The 25,664-nt window shown below is 32.6% G+C and overlaps 1 protein-coding gene across 2 annotated transcripts; it reads right to left on the bottom strand.

Annotated features, from left to right (window-relative positions):
* Nucleotides 1-977: 977 nt before the first annotated feature.
* On the bottom strand, nt 978-23,359 carry LOC127711058 (beta-glucuronidase-like). 2 transcript variants are annotated; one of them, XM_052217016.1, is made up of 12 exons: nt 23,139-23,359; nt 21,310-21,486; nt 20,664-20,839; nt 18,833-18,975; nt 17,045-17,238; nt 15,413-15,553; nt 12,569-12,744; nt 9,935-10,084; nt 9,076-9,160; nt 8,606-8,782; nt 7,271-7,406; nt 978-3,973 (listed from the first exon to the last, which is right to left on the bottom strand). In XM_052217016.1, exons 1-12 carry the CDS (start codon nt 23,328-23,330, stop codon nt 3,846-3,848), a joined length of 1,875 nt encoding a protein of 624 aa, XP_052072976.1. In that variant the 5' UTR covers nt 23,331-23,359; the 3' UTR covers nt 978-3,845. The 2 variants fall into 2 exon arrangements, with proteins under 2 accessions (XP_052072976.1, XP_052072977.1); XM_052217017.1 differs by lacking the exons at nt 978-3,973; nt 7,271-7,406; nt 9,076-9,160 and having other exon boundaries at nt 8,635-8,782.
* Nucleotides 23,360-25,664: the final 2,305 nt, after the last annotated feature.

Genomic DNA, 25,664 nt, shown 5'->3' with positions numbered 1-25,664 from the left:
TTGTATTGGTGATCGTTTTGTCTGTTTAGTTTCTCTCTGTCTTCTTTAGTTTTTGCTCAAAACACAATAGAGGGTAAAAACAAAATCCTCATTTAAGGGCAATCACTCCTATAAAGAGTGACAGTCTACTAACTATATCGGCAACATTTGACTTGTTTGTAGTTCTTGCCTTGCTGATCATTTTTGTTATTTAAAGATTTTATTTATCTATTATCGTTTTTATCATATAAGGCAAAACGCAAAACAAATGGTAAAAATCTTCATTAAAGGGCAATAACTCCAATAAGGAGTCATCAGACGATTTCCTCTATATTGTCTTAATTGGCTGGTCATTTTTGCTTATTTAAGCAAAAAATTGGTAAAAATCATCTTCAAAGGGTGATAACTCTAACAAGGAGTCGACTGACGCTTTCGACCATGTGGACCTTGTCTAGCTGATTATTTTTGCTGTTTAAAGTTTCTCTGTAGCTATTATAGATTTCAAGATAATAGGCAAAAGTGAAAAAAAAAATGGTAAAATTTGTCATTTAAGGGCAATAACTCCTATAAGAAATTCCCAGACAGTTTTAATGTATATGAACAATTGGTAGAGCTCAACATTCTGAACATTTTTGCCACAGTTAGATTTTCTTTTTTTATAACGGTTTTCAATTAAAATAGACAAAACTTGCATTTTACCCTATGTTCTATTTTTAGCCATGTCAGCGATCTTGGTTGGCAGGCAGGGTCATCATAAATATTTTTCAAACTAGATACCCCAATGATAATTGTGGCCAAGTTTGGTTAAATTTGGTCCAGTAGTTTCAGAAGAAAAGATTTTTGTAAAAGTTAACGGACGACAGCGACGGATGCCAAGTGTTGAGAAAAACTCACTTGGCCCTATGGGCCAGGTGAGCTAAAAAGAATCTTTTTCTTTGAATTATTTTGTTCATGCTTCGGTATTGTAATTATACTTATAGGTAATAATAAAGTACAAATATATGACAAAGTTTATTTTCTAAATATAATATAGAGATAACAAAATATGATAAAATGTTTTGTATATAAAAAATAATAAACATTTTGTCCAATACTGCCCTTTGTTTTATAAAAGTAACAATATTGAGAAATATAGTAGCAATACTAGTTATCAACAAAGAAATGGGTTGAACAACAAAAGAAACTAAACAAATTAAAACACAAAAATATTAATATTGTCTTTACCCACTAGGCAACATTTAGTGTAACTGAAATTAGTTCTACAGTATTGCAGTTATAAATATCTGACACAGATAGTCACTTTATTTTATTCCATTGAAATTCATGCACATGAGAAAGTTTAATAGACTTAACACACATGTGAAGAATAATTCTAATTTGAATTTATCTATGTTTTGGCTGGATTGGACAAAGTCCAAAACCAGCTTATAGAATGGTAATGTAGGGCAAGCACATACATTGAAGTTGTCATACCTCTTACTTGCTATTAATGTTTAGAAAATGGGAGCGCTGATAGATTTGATTTTAATCAGACTGTTGTGATTTGTTTAAATAATTTTTTCTCATTTTTTCAGATTTAGGAACAAAGTGTTTTTAACCAAGATCTTTGGAAATTCGCAGAGTTTGCTTATAACTGAGGTTGTGCATTTTCAAAATGGAGTTGTTTAAAGAATTTTTCCTAATTTTACATGACAAAATGCATTCTTATTAAACTAATTTTTATTTGCAGTAATTCTCTCCTGCAATTGTCTACGGTTGTCTATTTGTTTAATACATTTCAATGATCAAATGTTTAAAATGATGACTACTACCATATTTGTTGCAAAATGCAGAGATTCAGTCCAAAGCTGACATGAGACATCATACAAAATTTGCATGTATAAAATGCAGGCAATTGTTGAATAAGTAAATTCACTTACTTTCTCTATTTTCTATTTACAAAATATGATACTTCAATAAGAGTAATGCCCTATTTGGCAAGATATATTCATATAAGCTTTTTCCTTTTTTTTACATCTTATTTTTTTAAATATTTATAAAATGTAAACATCATAAACTATTAGAATTGTCATCCTGCATATAACATTGCAAAATAATATATATTTTTTTTAATAATGGCTCAAATTAGATTTAAATAAAGTACCCTGGAATGTTTCTGCAATTTGACTATTTAAAATAATATATTCTGATATTCTGGATAAATTACAATGCAAGTCCAGCTTTCTAAAGCTTAACATGTGATTTAAAATAGAACTATAACACACTTAAGTTAATGCCATAGGAGGAACCATCCTATTAGAGACAATGTTTGCAAATCTCAAGATACATTAGATATGGGAGACAACTGTTGGAATCACAAAAACATTATATATATGAGAGAAAACATCAAGACAAAATGAGGGATGGACAAAGGTGTTTTCAATATAGCCAGTCTTTGTAGAGTGGGGTATAATATAAACAAAAAAACAAAAAAAACAAGACTTACTTTATATTAATATTCATTATAAAAATAAGGAGATGTGGCATGATTACCAATGAGACAACTATCTTGTTATTAATATTCATGTCTGAATAATACCATTACAAAGATTGAGCAATGCAAACATTTTTCCAAATATTGAAAACCCCTTTACAAAAGTACACCACAGTGTATATTACTAAAATACAATGGTCCTAATTATTGAAGATATTTGTTTATTTTGGATGCACATTTGACAGATTTTTAACTTCTCACCAGGGAAACTCATACTTGTAACAGTTCATGTACAGGATATGTCAATAACATTGTCTTGAAATAGCAAAGACTAAACTTTATCGGAAACCAAGCTTTTCAAAACTTATGTTTATGGCTAATCATATATTTATATCTTATTCTAATTAAAATATCTTACAATTCATTTTATTCTGTATAAATACCAAATTTAAGTATTTGATTTTATTGTGATCATAATTCCACACCCTTCCCCTAAATATTATGCTTACATTGTAAATCTAAACAAAACAAAACACCCTCTATGAAGCTACAAGCTTCCACCAACAATATCCTTCACTAAAACTACAAAACATAAACATATAAATATATCCTTTTACCAAAATACAAAATTTTAATTATCTAAATGCAAGCATGTAGAAAAAAAATTTGTGTTACTATAAATTCACAACTAAAACCTATATTTATTGGTTTGAATTGCCAACAACATGTGATAAGGCAGTATTGATTAATTTGAATTCAGTACAGTACATTTTAATAACCAATATACCAAATGAATTACTGAGATCTCATATTGTTGTGACATACTGTAAACCAACTAATTTTCGTGTACAATTTATTTTTTTGCGACTTTCGCGAGAAGAAAAATAACGCGGATATAAATCGCTGTGAATACGTTAAACTTGGATCTTTCCTACTTAACTACATCAACTATATTTGAAAATCGCGAAATTAAATCGCGAAGTAGGAGAGCAATGGCTAAAAGCGAAATAAAGATTCCGTGAAAATAAGTTGGTTTACATTATACAATAACCCTGATAACAAAATGCTTTTGCAATGAATGAAACAATTTAAGCTTTGGTTACAATATTATATCAAAATCCCTCAAAACAGAATTCTCAAAATATTCAAGGTAAGCTGAAATTTCTAGTACCATAAACATACCAGCCCCAATTCTTTTTCTTAATAAATGTGTAATTTGCTGTGTAATCTTTGAACACAACTATGACTTTAAATTTCCTTTCATTTTAATATTGAACCACAGCAATGGACACACTTTATTATTATTATTCTTAGTCTTCAGTATCAAATGACCAATATATGTTATGGACCCTGTGAGCTCCTTTCAATAATTCAGTTCTAAAATATGACAATGTTAATGAATTACTGATATAGTTTGATTCATTATAGATTCATATCTTTTCTTTAACAAGTGTGCAGACATTTTGGGTTGTCTCTGCCTCGTAAACAGTCCTTTTCTGTTTCCTACCACTCTGGTTATATCTGCAAAACAACAAAATAGTATTTTAATATAACCCCACTAAATGTTGTTATTATTGATTTATTTATCTTCATGGATAACAATTGTCTTGGATGGAGGAAAAATTGTTTTTTGTCGTAATTTTTTGTAGAAATTTGATACTTTGTTGAACATTTGAATTTATGGTTATGAAATCTACAAAAATAGGTACACCATGAAATAATAATGAATCCAAGGTATTATATAGATATAGGAAGATGTGGTATGAGTGCTAATGAGACAACTCTCCATCCAAGTTACAATTTATAAAAGTAAACGATGAAAATTTCATATCTCTGCAGGACATTTTTAATGTGTCCTAACTGTTTAGGAATTAGGGGCCAAAATTAAAACAAGCATTTTTCTTGTTTCAGGTCAATAACTTGTGTATAAATGTATGGATCGCTATGAAATTGTACCACAAGGTTTCATACCTCAAAAGGAAGGTTGGATTGATTTTTGGGGTTATGGCCCAATTGCAAACCGTTTGGGAATTAGGGGCTTAAAACAAGGATTATCTGGTTTCCGGACAAATAACTTGAGTATAATTCTATGGATCTCTATGGAAATGTACCATAAGGTTCCATACCAAAAAAGGAAGGTTTGTGATTGATTTTGGGGGTTATGGCCCTAACCATTTAGGAGCCAAAAACAATACTTTTCTAATACTTTGTATAAATTGCTTATTTCTTGCTTGACCAATTTCAATGGGGTTTATTTAATTGAAAGTCTTGAATTCTTGGGGTTCTTCAATATGCTGAATCAAACCGTGTGTTTTGATTTTGGGCCCCATTTCAAAGTGGTCCACATTGAGGTCCATAGGGTTCAAAATTAAACTTTGTTTGATTTCATCAAAAATTGAATTATTGGGGTTCTTTGATATGCTGAATCTAACAGCTGTGTATTTAGATTTTGAATTTTGGGCCCAATTTCAAATTGGCCCACATTAAGGTCCAAATGGTCCAAAATTAAACTTAAGTTTGATTTTAACAAAAATTGAATTCTTGGGGTTTTTGGATATGCTGAATCTAATTTTTTTTTTCTTTTTTGATTTCTGGCCCAGTTTTCAAGTTGTTCAAATGGGGGTCAAAAAATTAAACTTTGTTTGATAGGAACAAAAATTGAATATATGCGTTTTTTTGATATCCTTAATCTAACCGTGTAAATTGAAATTGTTTAACATTTCAGAGCGGTATAATACTGTTACTTTAATTATTCATCCCTTATTTTATTGATTTTGTATTTACATTGTATCATAGATCAAATTTATTTTTTCAGTGTATGTTCACTTGTGTGAATATGTCTTTTGATTGAATTAAGCCATTTCAATTGATATTTTATAGTGTGTCTTTCTATGTTGTGATGTTTCACTATTGTCTCAGATAAGGGTTAAGGTTTGGTACCGTTAAAACGTTTAAACCCACTGCAATTGTTTGCACCTGTCTTAAGTCAGGAATCTGATGTTCAGTAGTTGTCGTTTGTCGATGTGGTTCATAAGTGTTTCTCGTTTCTTGTTTTTTATATAGATTAGACCATTGGTTTTCCCGTTTGAAGGGTTTTACACTAGTAACTTTTGGGGCCCTTTATAGCTTACTGTGTGGTGTGAGCCAAGGCTCCGTGTTGAAGACCTTACTTTGACCTATAATGGTTTACTTTTATAAATTGTGACTTGGATGGAGAGTTGTCTCATTGGCACTCATACCACATCTTCTTATATCTATTTAGATTTTGGATTTTGAGGCCTGTTATCAAATTGGTCCAAAATTAAACTTTGTTTGATTTCATCAAAAATTGAATCTTTGGGTTCTTTGATATGCTTAATCTAACCATGTATTAAGATTTTGGATATTGGACCATAATAAGTAAATGTCCAATTTCAAATTTTTAAGTTGTTAGACCACATTCATTCTTTGTCAGAAACCTATGCTGTGTCAAATATTTAATCACAATCCAAATTCAGGGCTGTATCAAGCTTGAATGTTGTTTCCATACTTGACCCAACTGTTCAGGGTTCGACTTCTGCGGTTGTATCAAGCTGCGCTCTGCAGGGAATTTTATTGTTATATGGTATATTTATCACAAGATATTTTAAAATACCTGTGTAATATTTTCCAAATTTAAATGCATTGTGACAAGGGCTTCCAAAACAGTCATATTTCCAGGAAAAATCTGTTTCTTATAAATAAATGTCAGGATATACTATATCAACACTGAACAGGATCTGACAAATAATTCATTTGATTAAGATATAAAATTGTTGTTTAGACAATCTTTTATGGCTGTATAGTTTTTTCCAAACAGACACATATTTTGGTCGTAAAAATGACAAAGAGTAACAACTGTAAAAACAAGTCTAATTTAACTAGCAAAGGTTAGATAGCTGTTATTTACCTATACACCTAACGGGAAAAAAAGTACATATCAATCAGTCTTTTTGAAGTTGTCTTTCATGTTCGTATGGTTTGCAACTTATTCATTTTAGCAATAAATGATGTAGTATGTCAAAAGAAAATCAAATTTAAAAGGTTTTTGAGAAAAAAAAAATGACTGGTGTTTGTATACATACCTATGCATGCAAGTGTGAAAATATGCATACAAAAGTTTTCAAAATGAATAAATAAGTCATGTAAGTTGCATGACTTATCATATGTTTTTTTAAGAAACATGAAAATATACATAACTTTCGGTGCTTAATAAATGTGCATGTCATACACAGATTATATGTATTCTGTCTCTCTTCCAAGATTTATAACTGTCAGGTCAACAGCTGGTATAAGGTTAACATATGCCAGTTATAAAAACTTTTTTGTCAGAATGCTATTGCATTAATAGTATAACACGTAATCTAGTCCCTTGACTTTCCGCACTTCATATTATCACTGTTAGATAACTGAACTCATATAAATAGAGGAGTTACTGCCAGTAAATGGAATAAAAAATATGAAGTATATATTTAAGCTGTTGTGACAAAGTTCCTTACCCTTGATTGGTCTGATTGCCTTTAGTTATGAAAGCAAAAGAGATTGATTTGGGATCATTTGGGGTGGGGTCTATTTGTGTAGTGCTTACAATATTTCTAGTTCATCACATAAATTCATTTAAAGCATTAAGACGAGCTTAAAGGGCAACCGGCGTATCATGTGCTCATGGCACAGCTCTTTATTCATTTGGCCATGATGTTCTCTCTTTCTTAGACTTATTGTTTTTGATTGCCCTTCCCCTGTATCTTCTCCCCTCCCTTTTAAAGCATTTAGTTTTATAGCCTATATTATGGATCATACCTTCCTTTGTCATAAAGTCAGCAAAGTTCCAGACCATTTCTCCAACTAAGAATTTCTTCCTCAGCTTGTCAAATGCTGCATGATACTCAGAGAGAAATTCTACTTGATATTCTTCAGTAAACACAAAGGATGGACTCTAAAAAAGAAAACTGGCTCACTGATTGATAGTCAACTTCCTTACAACACCAAAGCAAAGGATCAACAAAAACAAACTATATTACAATTCAGAGTAAACATCAATATGAGACAAAAAATTCATCTTCTGCTACTTCTGTATAATTATATACCAAATGTAATCCGGCTACAGTATCTGGTCCATTAACTGTTACTATAATTATACCTGCTACAGTATCTGCTCCATATTCTTTTACTATAATTATACCTGATGTAAACTTGCTACTGTATCCGCTCCATATTCTGTTACTATAATTATACCTGATGTAATCCTGTGACAGTATCTGCTCCATATTCTGTTACTATAATTATACCTGATGTAATCCTGCGACAGTATCTGCTCCATATTCTGTTACTATAATTATACCTGATGTAATCCTGGTGCAGAATCTGCTCCATATTCTGTTACTATAATTATACCTGATGTAATCCTGCGACAGTATCTGCTCCATATTCTGTTACTATAATTATACCTAATGTAATCCTGCTACAGTATCTGCTCCATATTCTTTTACTATAATTATACCTGATGTAAACTTGCTACTGTATCTGCTCCATATTCTGTTACTATAATTATACCTGATGTAATCCTGTGACAGTATCTGCTCCATATTCTGTTACCATAATTATACCTGATGTAATCCTGCGACAGTATCTGCTCCATATTCTGTTACTATAATTATACCTGATGTAATCCTGGTGCAGAATCTGCTCCATATTCTGTTACTATAATTATACCTGATGTAATCCTGCGACAGTATCTGCTCCATATTCTGTTACTATAATTATACCTAATGTAATCCTGCTACAGTATCTGCTCCATATTCTTTTACTATAATTATACCTGATGTAAACTTGCTACTGTATCTGCTCCATATTCTGTTACTATAATTATACCTGATGTAATCCTGCGACAGTATCTGCTCCATATTCTGTTACTATAATTATACCTGATGTAATCCTGGTACAGATCTGCTCCATATTCTGTTACTATAATTATACCTGATGTAATCCTGCGACAGTATCTGCTCCATATTCTGTTACTATAATTATACCTGATGTAATCCTGCAACAGTATCTGCTCCATATTCTGTTACTATAATTATACCTGATGTAATCCTGCAACAGTATCTGCTCCATATTCTGTTACTATAATTATACCTGATGTAATCCTGCAACAGTATCTGCTCCATATTCTGTTACTATTATTGGAATATTGTGATGTTCCCGCCATTTATTCATATCATATTCCACTTGTTTTTGAATAAGTTCAGTATGGCCACAGTCTGAATACCATGCAAAATATCTGTTTATACATAATATATCTACATACTTGGTCTGAAAAATAAAAATTATTTATCAAATGTTTTATAAAGACTCAAATAATAGAAATAGTATTTTTGTATTTGTTAAAATATTATAATTCATGGTCAATGTAATAAAAAGAATAACTTATCCAAGAAGTTAGATATCGAAAAAGATTCAACTTGTGACCGAACAACACTGATGATTAATTATGCGTGTATTAGTGAATTAATGCATTGTTCGGTAACTTGTTGAATATTTTTTTCTATATTTTAATTCTCGGATTAGTTGTTCTATAATTGTTTTATAGATTATATAATACCTACAGCATAGTCACCATTAGGTCCAACAGCTGCTACAAATGTAACCGGTCTTGTTGGGTCTAAATTCTTTGTATGCATAATAACAGATCTACAAATTATCACATTTATGATTACTGATAAGAACAAAAGAAATGTAACGAAATATCTAATGTGTGAGAGTTAATCGCTTAAATCTATGACATTGGCAAATGAGAACTAGAATGAGAATAGTTTTCAACTAAATGTCACGATTTAAATTTCACTTATTTCCCTTGGTTGTCATGTTGGAGGTGTAACTGGTTGATTATCTTATTTGACAAACTAAATTAAAGTATGTGGTACAATCAAGTCTAAGAAGAGTTGTCTATTTGATAATCATACCACATCTTCTTATTTACAAGACATCTTTATTAGATCTTAGTGATGAACAGGGCTTAATCAAATGTAAATTGTTCAGAAAACAACTATTTCTAAAGATCGAGAAATGGAATTTGGATAATTGATGAAGGAATTTGTGTATGTTGACATTCAATATATATAGTGGGAAAGGGAAATAACTCTTTCTCAAATTATGTTGAACAAAAACTATCTTTATTGTTCATATGTATATAAACAAAATGAAACTGTAGAGTTGGTAAAGTTTCAATATAATCTGCTGATTACTCTTACATGTGTTGAAATCTATATACAGGTGTAAAACAAATGAATGGACATCACTTGTTCTAAATAACCTATACTTTGATTTAATTGGTAATTACTTGAGACCAGAAGATTAAAAGCTCCAATAACAACCTTCTCTTAAAATGCACCAAAGCAAAATAAATTGATCTAATCAATATAGATCTATAGGTAAATTAATTAAATCATTTTACTTGTAACTCACTTGAAATAATGCTCTGCCTGTGGTACTGTGACTAATGGTTCGTTAGCTACAGACCAGATAATGACTGCTGGTCTATTCTTGTCTCGTCTAACCATCTCGTTCATTACTTCTAAATGATGTGTCAGTGAAGCATTGCCAAAATTATGAACACTGAAATGAGAAAAACATTCTGAAATAAACTTTTTTCAATCAACATACTGTAATATAGAATCGAGTCTTATGTGTGTACACAGAAGAACAATTCATTAGCATATACATTTTTTGTAGAAAGCGATGTCTAAAATTCAGGGCCTTTTATAGCTTGCTATGTGGTATGGATTTTGCTCATTATTGAAGGCTGTAGGGTGACCTATAGTTGATAACTTCTACGTCATTTGGTCTCTGATGGAGTTGTCTCATTGGCAATCATATCCTATTTTCTTATTTTTATATAGAGAATAATACATGGTAAATTCTGTATCACATGCTGTATCAGCCCTAGTAACCAATATCAGTCAGAGGACCAAAGGCCCAAGGGCAGATATTGGTTGATGGTGATACAGTATGTGGTACCGATTTTATCATGTATTAATCACTTTATCATATATTTAAACAGAGAATTTTAGTTTTTCCAAATTGAAGTCTTCTTCCGAAAATTATATTTGTTGAGGATTGATATAGCATCCAATATGGATTTGACATCACACAGTAGACAGACCCAGTGCCGACTTTTTAAGTAGCGCTCTGGGACCAGTATTGCAACAGCACCACCATTGCATTCAGGCTCCTAAAAGAATGTGCAAGTGTGTATGGCCCACCACTAAAATGACAATATAAACAAGTAAAACTTGATGTACTGAACAGTATTAGTTCTTAGTTCTTCATTTTAACTTTCATGTGTGCTTCTTCTAAGCAATTATGGTTCATGTAGTGCTGTTGATGTTTATTTATTGTTTTCATTTTAATTGAATTGATAGTTGAAATAAATAGAATAAATGTGTTACATGTATTTTGATATTGAACTTAAGATCCATGCATATCACCATAGATGAAATTTACCAGTATACATTTACATACAAATTGTTGCATGCATGGTGAAACATATCTGATAAAAGGATCTGCCATCAATACCTACTTCTCCAAATTACAATTTAAAAACATAGATTACAAATTCATAATGTACTCCATAAATGATTTCATATTACAAAATATTTGCTATGACTGCATGAACCCAAAAAATACACAAAATTTCCGAATCAAAAACATGTATTATTTTCTTAGAAAACCTACATCAGTATCAGGCCACTTTGGCCACTTAATTAGCTGATAATAATAAAGTCTGAAAGCTCAACAGTGGAATATAAAAAAAGTAACTTTTGTGAGGTCCTGATTTGTCTAGATGCTGATGTGTTTTGATACTAACTGTCTTTCTTGGGTGCCCAAATGTCTATCACGGATGCCGAATTGTCCTGGCACCGATTTAACTTGGTGACAAAGTGTCTAGAATTGGTCCATGTTATGCCCAGTTCAGTTCACCCTACAGAGGAAATGAGAGGGGAAAACCCCCATTTTTCTCACTCTGAGATGATCAGTTTTTGTTCTTATTTTAAATTATGCAAACACAATCAGACAATTAGAAAATCGAAGTCCGATATGAACAAATGTCAGGCATGGTTGAAGTAAATTCTGTTTTTCTTCCATTTCCACTCCTTGTAGACTGTGTCTTAAACCTCTAGTTGTCGCTAATTAAATGTGGTTACATTTTGTGACATGCCAGGAAAAACAGCAACTGAACGTCATATGTCCAACTTTGTCATTCGATATATGATGTCATGCTTTGATGACGTTACATTAGAGACCTATTGAAGAAAAAGATTACACTATATAATCTTTGATGTTTTATTTGGAAGAGATGCTGTAATGAACAAGTGCTTGCATAAATAAAAAATATATGGGCACATGTGTCCCTCCGGCAGCAAAATTAAATATATGGGCACATGTGTCCCTCAAGCAGCAAGAGGGTTAACATGTCTGACATTGGCGTCTGCTGAAATTTCAAGCGGATAACAACTGAGGAGTTCCAAAAACAGTCTCAAGATGTACCAAAAGGGGTGTGATACAGGGTATGCAATACAGGTCTGGAGTTTCCATCTTTATCAAATATTCAAAATCGCAGTAACAAGTACTTAATATATGATAGATACATATATTTCATGATGAAACACAACCTGACAATTAGATCAGAGTAATGTATCATTTTCAGGAATACATGAATTAACAGAGGAAATACCACTTGCTTGAGGTATGGTTAAAGGCTCGAATATGTTGTGATGATAGGAGGAGTTTAATTCATGGCAATATTACTTTTCCAGCATTACATTTGAAATACACTATACATTATAGCATTCTTGTAATAAGTTCAGTATCACATTCTTAAGACATACAAAAAATGCAGTAAGTGTGTAATATATATGCTTACAGACTCAAACCTGCCCTATCTATTCTGGTTTTAGTGTGGAAAACCTCATCATAAAACCAGCGCTATATGACAACTAAAATTATCACTTAGCTTCATCCATGTATGTAATAACTTTTACAATACACTCAATATAACACAATTATACATAAAAATATTCAGTACTGGTATATACATACGAGGTAATTCCTACACCAGGACTTTCATCAATAACTGCAATGCCTTGTTGATCACACTGATCCATGATTTCCTCAGCATAAGGGTAATGTGATGTTCGTATACACGTAGCTCCTAACCATTTCAGTAAGTTGAAATCTTTAGCTATAAGAGCATAATCTAGTCCTTTACCTCTTATCTAGAAGATAAAATATTTTCCTGAAAACATTTAGTAAAGAAATAATATTTTTTTGCCACTCAAAGCACTGTCATTTCAATATTTGTGCAGTTAGCAGTCTTCATTTACTTTAGGAGACCAAACCCATATAGCGCAATACATTTATGTACTACTAAATTAACACTAACCCTAAAAATAAGCCTTACCCATACCTAACCCTAACACTAGCCCTTAAACTTAATCCTAACCATAAAATGAACCCAACCTCTAAAGTACAGGGTTCCCTATAGTAAATGAAGGTCCAGTCTCCATTTCTAGTGAAATTTTGAATTAAGCATACATCAGAAATTTATGGCTAATCCCAAACAATATTCAGGATGAGAACATGTGGTATAAATATAAACCTGTCCTGTAGTAAACAGATGGTTATGCTGGGTAACCAGGTGACAGTAAGAAGTGCCATCCCAGCCTGTCCTGTAGTAAACAGGTAGTTATGCTGGGTAACCAGGTGACAGTAAGTAGTGCCATCCCAGCCTGTCCTGTAATAAACAGGTAGTTATGCTGGGTAACCAGGTAACAGTAAGAAGTGCCATCCCAGCCTGTCCTGTAATAAACAGGTAGTTATGCTGGGTAACCAGGTAACAGTAAGAAGTGCCTTCCCAGCCTGTCCTGTAATAAACAGGTAGTTATGCTGGGTAACCAGGTGACAGTAAGAAGTGCCATCCCAGCCTGTCCTGTAGTAAACAGATAGTTATGCTGGGTAACCAGGTAACAGTAAGAAGTGCCATCCCAACCTGTCCTGGAGTAAACAGGCAGTTATGCTGGGTAACCAGGTAACAGTAAGTAGTGCCATCCCAGCCTGTCCTGTAGTAAACAGATAGTTATGCTGGGTAACCAGGTAACAGTAAGAAGTGCCATCCCAACCTGTCCTGGAGTAAACAGGCAGTTATGCTGGGTAACCAGGTAACAGTAAGTAGTGCCATCCCAACCTGTCCTGGAGTAAACAGGCAGTTATGCTGGGTAACCAGGTAACAGTAAGAAGTGCCATCCCAGCCTGTCCTGTAGTAAACAGATAGTTATGCTGGGTAACCAGGTAACAGTAAGAAGTGCCATCCCAGCCTGTCCTGTAATAAACAGGTAGTTATGATGGGTAACCAGGTGACAGTAAGAAGTGCCATACCAACCTGTCCTGTAGTAAAAAGGTAGTTATGCTGGGTAACCAGGTAACAGTAAGAAGTGCCATCCCAGCCTGTCCTGTAGTAAACAGGTAGTTATGCTGGGTAACCAGATGACAGTAAGAAGTGCCATCCCAACCTGTTCTGTAGTAAAAAGGTAGTTATGCTGGGTAACCAGGTAACAGTAAGAAGTGCCATCCCAGCCTGTCCTGTAGTAAACAGGTAGTTATGCTGGGTAACCAGGTGACAGTAAGTAGTGCCATCCCAGCCTGTCCTGTAATAAACAGGTAGTTATGCTGGGTAACCAGGTAACAGTAAGAAGTGCCATCCCAGACTGTCCTGTAGTAAACAGGTAGTTATGGTGGGTAACCAGGTGACAGTAAGAAGTGCCATCCCAGCCTGTCCTGTAGTAAACAGATAGTTATGCTGGGTAACCAGGTAACAGTAAGAAGTGCCATCCCAACCTGTCCTGTAGTAAACAGATAGTTATGCTGGGTAACCAGGTAACAGTAAGTAGTGCCATCCCAACCTGTCCTGGAGTAAACAGGCAGTTATGCTGGGTAACCAGGTAACAGTAAGAAGTGCCATCCCAGCCTGTCCTGTAGTAAACAGATAGTTATGCTGGGTAACCAGGTAACAGTAAGAAGTGCCATCCCAACCTGTCCTGGAGTAAACAGGCAGTTATGCTGGGTAACCAGGTAACAGTAAGAAGTGCCATCCCAGCCTGTCCTGTAGTAAACAGGTGTTATGCTGGGTAACCAGATGACAGAAAGAAGTGCCATCCCAACCTGTCCTGTAGTAAACAGGTAGTTATGCTGGGTAACCAGGTGAGAGTAAGAAGTGCCATCCCAGTGGCAAACCTTATTCTCCGTCTCTGCTTTAACTATGTAATTACCTAATGCTTAAGGGAAAACATTAAATAATGTTTTTGGTGTACCTGGCTTTGGAGATTGATACCCCAATCTCCACCACTAAAGATGAATCTTTTTTTCACAATTCCATCTATATGGGCTTTTATCCTTATTAAATCAAATTATGAAAGATGTCAAGTTTTTTCAATCAAAAGTGAAATGTTTCTTGTTAACTATCATCATAATATAAGCAATTTTTCTACTGAAAGAAAATACCATTTTACACATTTTAACTAAGTACAAATACAGGATTTTCTTGACAACTCTACATCATCATCATCATCATCAATCCCCTTTGTTAAACATAACACTACAGTGTATAGCACAAAGGAAAAAATCATTTGATTTTAGCCTTACAGTTTTCAATTTCAATTTTACAAAAACAAAATTTATTTCTCTAAAAATTTGAATAGATGAGATTCCAATTTGGATTTTATAGATGAACTGCCATAGTTGAACTGGGGTCATTCAGGGGAAAACTTGTCATTGGACATTATGACGTGAAAATATTTGCTTTGTGACGTCAAATTTTTCTTGCAAAAAGCATCAGTTGGTAAATCATGCATAAGGAAAGTTTTTAAGTTAAATTTAAGAAAAGCTTACATCAGAATCTTCATGTTTTGGTACACCATGACAATAAAATGGTTTGTTGTTTATCAGTAGTTGTGTACTTGTGACTTTGACGGTCCTTACACCAAATGGTTGTCTGTATACATCTATACCAGCACTAGATTTCAATATCACCTAAAATAAAATTTTGTCAGCAAAAAAATAGATATATCAGATCTATAAATAACTCAACATTAGTTGCTATCATCTACATCATGTGGTCTCCTTATCTTAAATCAATTTGAAAATAGCGTATACACTATTTTTAGAAGTTTTATGTATATGTCACAACCGAGATACTAGCATTACCATGATTACTATTACTCTTTAATGCAGGTTTTCTGACGTTTTAACATACTGTATAAATATATCATCATTGCGAAAAATTGTGACAGAAAATGACTCACAAAAATAAAATATTGCATTTCAAAAATTTGAAAGCATTATGATTATATTTTTTGTATGCAACATTTCCTGAAATCGCACTAATTAATCTAAAATTTGTCTATTTTGTTCAACATTATTACACTAATAAATGTAATAAAAAATTTCTGAATTTACAGAATTCAAAACCTTCTAAGGTAAGTGTTGAAAAAGATAATGAACAGAAAATAAATCTTTACGTATATGTGAATGAAAGGAGTATAAATAATGAGATATCAACCAAACTACATAAATAACCACAAGACAGAGCAGCGTGCAATCTCCAACAACTGACATTGTAACATTGACTAAGCTCAAATCTTGTAATTTAAATTCAATAATGACCAAATATATTTCAATGAGAACTGTTCTCCATCTGTCCAAGTTATTCATGTTCTATAGACACTCAAAAGGCAAAAGATGTATATTGTGCATGAGTCTCCATCTGTCCAAGTTATTCATGTTCTATAGACACTCAAAAGGCAAAAGGTGTATATTGTGGATTAGTCTCCATCTGTCCAAGTTATTCATGTTCTATAGACACTCAAAAGGCAAAAGGTGTTTATTGTGGATTAGTCTCCATCTGTCAAAGTTATTCATGTTCTATAGACACTCAAAAGGCAAAAGATGTATATTGTGGATTAGTCTCCATCTGTCCAAGTTATTCATGTATATACTGTGGATTCATTATTATAGATAAACCAAAAATTTAAATATTCAATGAAGTATTAATTTTCTATAGGCTAGAATGCAGACTTTGGCAAATCCTTGAAATCAAGTATCCAGAATACACAACTTTTCCTCAATCCAAGAAAACTGGTACCCACAAAACTAAATAAATCCACAGTACTTTACCTTCAATAAAGAGCTTTACTGCATCATATAATTGTGTGGATATCCAGACCAGAACTTGTTCAGTATAGTTATCTCCCTTTTTGTATGTTGATAACAAATATTTGCCAAATAAAATGTTGAACTCTTTACCAATTTTTTGAGGGAAGGTATTTTTGAACTTGCTTTTTGGTAAAGGTTTGATTTTAGTAGAAGAATGCTGAAAGTTGACGGTGTTTTTGAACTAATGTCTAATTGACATTACTACCACAAAATTATTCTAGTTCTTAATCAAATATTCATGTTGCGTATTTTAATTAATTCAAATAATATTCATCAGAAAAATCTGTCGTCTTGTTATCTAACAATCACCTTTAATGTATACATATAAGCAGTGGGCTTTTTACTCATACCAAATGGCCACCACAGATTAACATTGCGTATAATCATCCGTCCATTCTGTTTAATACTAGTAGCAACAGGAATGCCATCTGCATCAAGAACTTCGACTGTAATGGTGGTGTCATTTGATGGTCCTCCTCCAGTAATTGAATAATTCACAATACCTGTATATTCATTAAATAATTATCCAAAATGTATCAATTTGACAGTCCTAATAGAATATACATATAAAAATAATGAGATATGGAATGATTGCCAATGAGACATCTATCCACCGGAGTACAAATGAAGTGGAAGTAAGAAATCATAGGTCACAATATATGGTTGTGTTTATAAATACATATTTTCAAATGTTACTATTTTTCAGGTATTTACAGGAAGTGCTAGAAAAACTACATCGGGCAGTTGAAACATGCAGATTGAACATGTTGAAAGCTTTTTTCTTTAATCATTTTTTTCTTGGACACCAATTCTGTAGTTTTAAAAGAAATTTGATCTCAATGTTTCGTTCCCTGACCTAAAACTTGCTTTTGAAGACTGTATTTCCTTCACGACTTAGAATTATCTCCAAACACAAATCAATGAAAACTCAAACATCAAAAATAAATCTGCAGTTATCTCTAGTATTTATCTACATTTCTGAACAGCCTTTTTGGCAAAAGCTGATTCTCTACTTTTTTCTGTGTTGTTGGGTTGCTGTCTATTTGACATATATATATATACCTCAAAACCCCTTTAGATTATATTTGACATCTGTTTCAGTCACTATGATCTACCAATATCTTATGTGAATTTTTACCTTGGTTACCATTGCAATTACGTAGACAGTGGTAACACAATAGACCACTTTTGAGTTCGTTGCATTTCCGTCAAAAACTTTGGTTTTAGTGAACATCATTCATGCGTTCAGGAGCATCGTCACTTCCTTCCCATGTTGAGCAAGCGGTTGAAAAAAATATGACGCTATATTGCACGAATTATTTGGCAAATTAAATTCTAGTAATTGATAATCAGCACTGCTGTCATTAGGGAATTATGATTAAGTACTTAAAGGAATAAACATTATTTCTAGTTTATCCTGCATAATGATGATCACGAAGACGCTTGATGAACTTTAATAGTGCAGGGATACAGGCAATCTCCTCTATCTGGTAAATGACGTCATAAAGGCGCACATAATTGACGAACTTTTTCCTGTGAAGGACATAACTCGAAAGTGGTCTATTGAATTTTAAAACTTTGCAGAAAAACTTGACCTTTTATTTGTCAAAGGAAAAAAACAGACTGATTAGGCTTTTTGTTGTAGCTTCAACATTGTTAGATTCAGAAAAAAAATCAGCTGTTTTGGAATGATAATACACATACAAGAAAAAACCTGGATATAAAAATAACAACTTGTTTGGATGGTTTTTGGATTTGGTAGTAAGGTGAAGGTAGATTTATATTTTTGTTTACTTTAGTGAAAAAAAACACAGAAAAAGGTTAAATTTATATTATTCTGTTTATCTTCTCAGATAATGAATATCAGCTGTTTACTCATATTCTGGAAAGAAAAAGAAGATCACCATTTTTGTCATTGTTGATATCAATCTGATAAATGTAGATCTATTGTTAAAGTATGGTAAACATGGTAAATATAAATGATTGGTCCTTGTCTCCCTACAAAACAATTACTCTTTGACATATATATATATATACAAGTTTTTTTCATACAAAATTATGTCACATTTGTGTTTAAATTATTCTATATTTACTAACCATCAGATCCCTTTACATCTGTTACTATGGTGATATCATCAATAAAAACATTTGGTGTTGTATACAGTTTGACAGAGCGATGAATACCAGCATAGTTGAAGAAATCAAAAGGGATGTCTTGAACAAAATAGCCTGCTGGATATCTATAATAAAGTAATATTTTGTATGCACTCCATATCAAAATATAAATAAATGTGGTAAAAAAAGCATTTTAATTCATCTTCGAAACAATATAAGAGGCACTGGTGATCGTTGAAAACTTTCTCAGAGTGATATCTTCTGTGTGTAAAAAAATAAATACATATACAATAGATGGTCTATTTTGACTATGAAACACAATGAGATCAGCACATTGTAAGACATATTAGCATAGAGTCTTTTAAAGCATTATTTCTATAGCGTTTGGAAACTCCCAAAAATTCAAAAAGGAAGAAATTAAAAATCCAGCATTCCTGTTTGAAGTCATGTTCTCCATCCTATACAGGAAAAAACAATTATTTTTTAAAGGAACCATGGTCCTTCCTATAAAGTTTGATTCAAACTTGTCTGTAAAAAAGAAGAAAAATTGAAAATGAAAAAGTAAAAAGACATAAGAAGATGAATAAAGATTTAGTGATGGAAATAGTTCACATGCAGTTTATCAACAGAATTAAACTCATTTACAAAAATGAGTAGAAAAAGTAGTAGCAGACTAGTGTTAAATTTCAATAACTTTGCTATCAATGGTACAACCTTAATCTCAGTACATACAAATGATGAGACATGGAAATAAAAGGTTTTGTCAGAGTACATGTATGTTAAACTTGCCCTTGTCAGAGTACATGTATGTTAAACTTGCCCTTGTCAGAGTACATGCATGTTAAACTTGCCCTTGTCAGAGTACATGCATGTTAAACTTGCCCTTGTCAGAGTACATGTATGTTAAACTTGCCCTTGTCAGAGTACATGTATGTTAAACTTGCCTTTGTCAGGGTACATGTATGTTAAACTTGCCCTTGTCAGAGTACATGTATGTTAAACTTGCCTTTGTCAGGGTACATGTATGTTAAACTTGCCCTTGTCAGAGTACATGCATGTTAAACTTGCCCTTGTCAGAGTACATGCATGTTAAACTTGCCTTTGTCAGAGTACATGTATGTTAAACTTGCCCTTGTCAGGGTACATGTATGTTAAACTTGCCCTTGTCAGGGTACATACATGTTAAACTTGCCTTTGTCAGGGTACATGCATGTTAAACTTGCCCTTGTCAGAGTACATGTATGTTAAACTTGCCCTTGTCAGAGTACATGCATGTTAAACTTGCCCTTGTCAGAGTACATGCATGTTAAACTTGCCCTTGTCAGAGTACATGCATGTTAAACTTGCCCTTGTCAGAGTACATGCATGTTAAACTTGCCCTTGTCAGAGTACATGCATGTTAAACTTGCCCTTGTCAGAGTACATGCATGTTAAACTTGCCCTTGTCATAGTACATGCATGTTAAACTTGCCATGTTAAACTTGCCCTTGTCAGAGTACATGTATGTTAAACTTGCCCTTGTCAGAGTACATGTATGTTAAACTTGCCCTTGTCAGAGTACATGTATGTTAAACTTGCCCTTGTCAGAGTACATGTATGTTAAACTTGCCCTTGTCAGAGTACATGCATGTTAAACTTGCCAATCTGTTTTGTGTAATAAATCTCTACTGCAAAAGGACTCCTTTCTTATACAAACCCGTTTGCACTTTAGGTAGAGTGCAGCGTGTCATAGTACATATATTGTTAAACTCACCTCCCTGTATATTTTATGTAAATGACCTCTCCTAGAAACAGACTGCTTTATTAAACTAACCTGTTTGTATCTTTCATATAATGGATTGTCCCTGGAGGCAGAGTGCTCGGTGTTAGAGTATTGTTAACTGATACAGTAAGTCTGTTCACTCCATTAATATTCAATGAGGAATTGAGTTGAACTTCAAAAGGAAGATGGCCTCCAACATGACTTAAAACCTCTTTAGAATTTACCCACTGGAAAAAGTAAGATGACAGTGAATGCATGTAAAAAATTAAATGAATTAAAATACATATTTCTATTAGCATTGTAACAGAACAGACTAACATGACTAATGAAATAGAAAACATTTTTATGCAATATCTACAACAAAGATCAACAAACATCAATGTTGAGGAATGTAAATTATTCCCCTATATGTGATTTTTTGTTAAATTTTCATTATAGCAATACATTAAGTTGCATTCTATATAAAAATAAAAAGATGTGGTATGATTGCCAATGAGACAACTCACCACCAGAGATCTAGACTAAATAATGGATTCTTAGATGAGTTTCAAACACATTGATTCCAGAAAATTCAAAAGACTATTAATAAAAATTGATGAATAACATGAAAGTATCCCACATATCTTTATTTTACCTAATAATATGCACACAGATCTGTTTATCATGTTGCACATGTTTGCTAATTTTATTTACTTACCACAACAGTGTTATAATGAGCACTATCAAATCTTAAAACAACACGTTTCTGTTGCCATTCTACTGGAACAAAGAACTCGGTCTCGTACCAAACCCAACCAATAAAATCTCTCAACTTTCTATCCTGTGTTATATCATTGTAACTTGCTGGTACTGGCATAGGAATCACATCTCCTGTCTGTTGTAAAATAGATTATTGAAGTATCTGCATGTTTATCCATACTACTGACATGACTGATATATGGATTTATAAAAGTAGACATTTTTTCTGATAATTGGTCACATTATACTACAGCTCATATAATCTATACTTATTGTAATTGATTATATCTTTAAAAAGCCTCATATTATGATACATGCCAGCATTCTCCCCACAAATTTCATATAGCATTTGGGTCAACAGGGAATTTTAAAATACCATCTTATTTCTAGAAATTATAGCATCACATCCATAACACAATCTATAACATAATAATCTCAGATAGCATCACATTCAAGCAATATAGCATTACATTACCATGATGGTAAAAGGCCCTTGGGAGAACACTGCATGCCCTTAATTTGAAATGAAAATAGATTTTGGAATTCTCTGACTAAAGTACAAAGTATAGACCTTGACCTTGATGACACAAATTCCCATCCTATTTGTAATTTGAACACATCCTATCATGCTTGGCAACAATATCAAGCATCAAGAATATCCTTCATGGCTTTCAACTTTGTATATTTAAATATAGGGATTTAAAGTTGAACTTACAGTATGACCTTGAACTTGCAGACAGACATTTCGACCTTAATTAGGACATCCCCTCCATAGGCAGGCATGTAACAATCAGAACAATAATATCCAGTATCATTAGTACTCTTCAAGAGATTCAAAAGTTTCGAGTTGGACATATTTTTTTTTATTATGATTTGTGTCTTGAGAACCTAACAGACAGACATTCCAACTATGTACACCTTGGTGGTGGGGACTGATAATATCAAGTATCATTTATATCCTTCAAGGCATTCAAAATTTCTGTGTTGGAAACAGTTTTGTATTTATACTTGAATATAGGAATGTACTGTAAAGTTTGTTGTCCAGGGTACAACTTATACCTATAAAATTATTTATCCTGCAATCAACCTTCCTAATCTCCTATACAAATATAAGTGTACAGATAACATCAAGCCATATTTGTATAGTATAAGTAAATAGTCTGCTACTTCTCTTGTGTGAATGGCTAAGATCTAATTACTGTTTACGTCCATGTTGAATTTGGGGTCCTCATCGCTCATCACCCACTATTGTATTTTAAATGTCTAATTTGTAGTGAAGGCCACTGTAGCTGTTCAAGCATAATCTAAGACAGAGCTGGTATTGTGGTATCTATATTACATGTATAGCGATGAGTTCTGTACTATACCATTTCAATTAAGTTGATTTGTTGTTTTTTTTGTTGTGCTGGACACAGACACAAGAGTTGCACTCAAGCTTAGGTCTATTTTAAATTTTTATGTATGCCCTCTCTTTCATTTGTTTTGAAGATACTTCGTGTACTTTGAGATGTTACTTAAGGAAATTTAGCTGTCAATTTGCATGTAATGTTATTTCATCTGCATGGTTATTTTGCTATTTGGTCCAATTTTCATGGTGACGCCTAAATATTTTGTAACAACTTCTGTTTGAGTTTATAACCAAAACTCTGGGACATATTATATTTAATACTAGTATAACAGTCCTAGCATGACTCATGGACAAAACTTTTTCCTTATGAGACACTGCAGCGACAAATTTATTTTCTTTCAAAAACTCTCTTAAATACCAATTGTAAACATGATAAACACCTGTGACAGTGGTTGTGTATACCACTTTTTCAAGAAACCTTCGTTTCTTGTAGGAGACATGTCAGCTCTAAATTTCCACATGCCATTAATTTCAATTATAGTTCGAGTTTCTGAAAACCTCGGGTACAACATTCCTGATGCAGCAGCATTGTTAATAATTAATAAAGCGAAAAGATAGATTATCGTCGGCATTTCTCAAATTTTCTTCAGTCATGTGACATTTTCTTACAAGATCATGTGCACGGTACTGCTAAAATATGTCTGACTGACTACCGACTAATGTCAAAAAAGATAATCCTGTACAATTTAAGGGTTTGACACCGACCGTTCAGCTTTTTTTTGTAGGGCACATTTTTTAAAATGTTTTTATGAGGAAAAAAAATCCCCCATACACACACACACAATACACACAACCACACAACATTCTTTACCAATATTTCATGGTCCATATTTCATGCGGCGGCATGTATTCTATTGTGTCCAAATAATTATGACGACTTGAAAGACTATAGGAAGGCGTCACATCAAAACGTTAAAATAGCCTTTCAAGCCGTCATAATTATTTGGACTACATGTATCCATACAATACGGTAATTTCGCCAAAGTTTAATCAATTACCGTCGTTTCGGAGTATTCATACTGGGTACTCGGTAAAAGTGGTAACCCGAACCCGAACCCGAACCGGAATTTGCTGGAAATTTGCCGAACCGGAAATCTATTTTACATATATTATGCTCTTTGTATTTTGTTTTTTTCTACAAACGTGTATGCATTTGATGTATAATTAAATTTTATCTCTTGTATGAAAAGGTTTTTGTCTAAACATCACTAACAATGATAAATTTAAGGTTTATTAATTTCCACCTCGATACAAGTGGTAACCCGAACCTGAAAGTTTTTCTTAAACTAAACCTTAATCTGCCTAAGTATTTTAATTCGCTTTCTTATTTTATGTCCTGAATGTAATAATCTTTCATATTTTACTTAAAATTGTTCTTACAACTTTGCCGAAAACTTTTTATCGTGGAAATTCCAAAATATATGGTCGCCCGAACCCGAAAGGGAGACAACTCCATTTTGTATTTGTATCTTTATGACGCTACTGGTTAACTCGGCCTATACCAAATTCGGACCATAACTTCGGCCTATAATTGATGAATGTGTTTTCTGAATTATTATTTCTTTTTTTTTTTCTATATAGTTTTTGTTTTGCCAAATAGATAGAGTATTAATTGTCTTAGTTTATTGGCTATAATGTTGTTTTTTTTCATTTTTTTTTCATCAATTTATGAAAAAATAAAACATTCAGTATTTAATGGTTATGATACTTTGGTTAAACCTAATAAAAAAATAAATAAAAGATTCCCCCCCCCCCAGAAATCGTAATTATCTGTTTGTTTTATGACATTAATGTATTCAATTTTTTGTTGTTGTTTATTTTGAGATTTAAGTGTGATTCCTCGAATTTTTATGTTTAATGTATTTAAAACTTCTATAAAAATGAATTGCTTAATATATGCCGGTGATATTATTCTGTTATCCTCCACTGCAAAGGCCTCCAAGCTTAGCTTAAGATAGAGATAGTAATGGCTGGTATCTGACCTTTTACGGTAGAGAAATCTGGGTCACTGCTAATTCAAATACAGCAAGATTACTATCACCATACAATTTATATTCACATCTAATAAGCGAAAGACTGCATGTAAAGTTTTGTAAATATGTTATAGGCTACATAAAAATAGTAAACGGAAAAGTCACAAATCCCTAGAAAAAATTCACAGAAAAAAGTCACAATATATGATTGAGTAAAATTTGATATAAGATTTAAGTAAAACTATGTTGGAATGCACATGATAAATCATTATGTACATGTATGAAATAAACCGTCAAAATGTTTTTTGAATGCATGGTAAAAAGTTATAATACACTTGTATCAGATTAGTTATTGTAAAAGGTAGATTTTTAAATGTTTATAGGAAATATAAAAAAGAAGATGTGGTATGATTGCCAATGAGACAACCTGGTCATGTGCAGACCATATGACAATTTTCATACAAAAACTAATGTGACTTTTTTTCCTGAATTTATAAAAATACCGCCAACTTTCCTGTATTGACAGAACTTGGTTATTTCCCACTATGATTTTATAAAAAAATATTCTTTTATATTGGAACCGACTTGAGCATGTAGGCAAATTTCTCTTGCTACAGAATGCATATGAATAATTCCAGAAATTATACAATTAATGCAAATCGTCTTGATATGGATCACTCCAACGTATACTGCAAAATGTTCCGATTGTTACCATACCAAAAGGGGGATTTTATACCTGCTTTAACTATTATTAAAATTTGGGATAGAATGATTACACAGTTGCTATGCATGTCGTCATAGAACTTCTTGCACTATCATGCGAATATCAGTTATTGTGATCAAAGTAATAAAATGCAAAATGAAGACAAGTTGAGATATGCTTTTTGTTTTAATTTGTAAACCTGAGTTTTAGGGTATTTAATTATTTCTGTT

The sequence above is a fragment of the Mytilus californianus genome, unplaced genomic scaffold (genome assembly GCF_021869535.1).
Source record: "Mytilus californianus isolate M0D057914Y unplaced genomic scaffold, xbMytCali1.0.p SCAF_8, whole genome shotgun sequence".
Lineage (NCBI taxonomy): Eukaryota > Metazoa > Mollusca > Bivalvia > Mytilida > Mytilidae > Mytilus > Mytilus californianus.
Note: the sequence above shows the minus strand (reverse complement) of the source record. Positions and strands in the feature narration are given on the sequence as shown.

Bases quoted from the DNA above. Each gene is read 5' to 3' on its own strand.
- LOC127711058 (XM_052217016.1), bottom strand. From the start codon at position 23,330: ATGCCGACGATAATCTATCTTTTCGCTTTATTAATTATTAACAATGCT. The intron at 17,239-18,832 runs GTTAGTAAATAT...ATGAATATACAG, and splicing joins AGATGTAAAGGGATCTGATG to GTATTGTGAATTATTCAATT. The intron at 8,783-9,075 runs GTAGGTATTATA...TTTATTTTTCAG, and splicing joins GACCTAATGGTGACTATGCT to ACCAAGTATGTAGATATATT.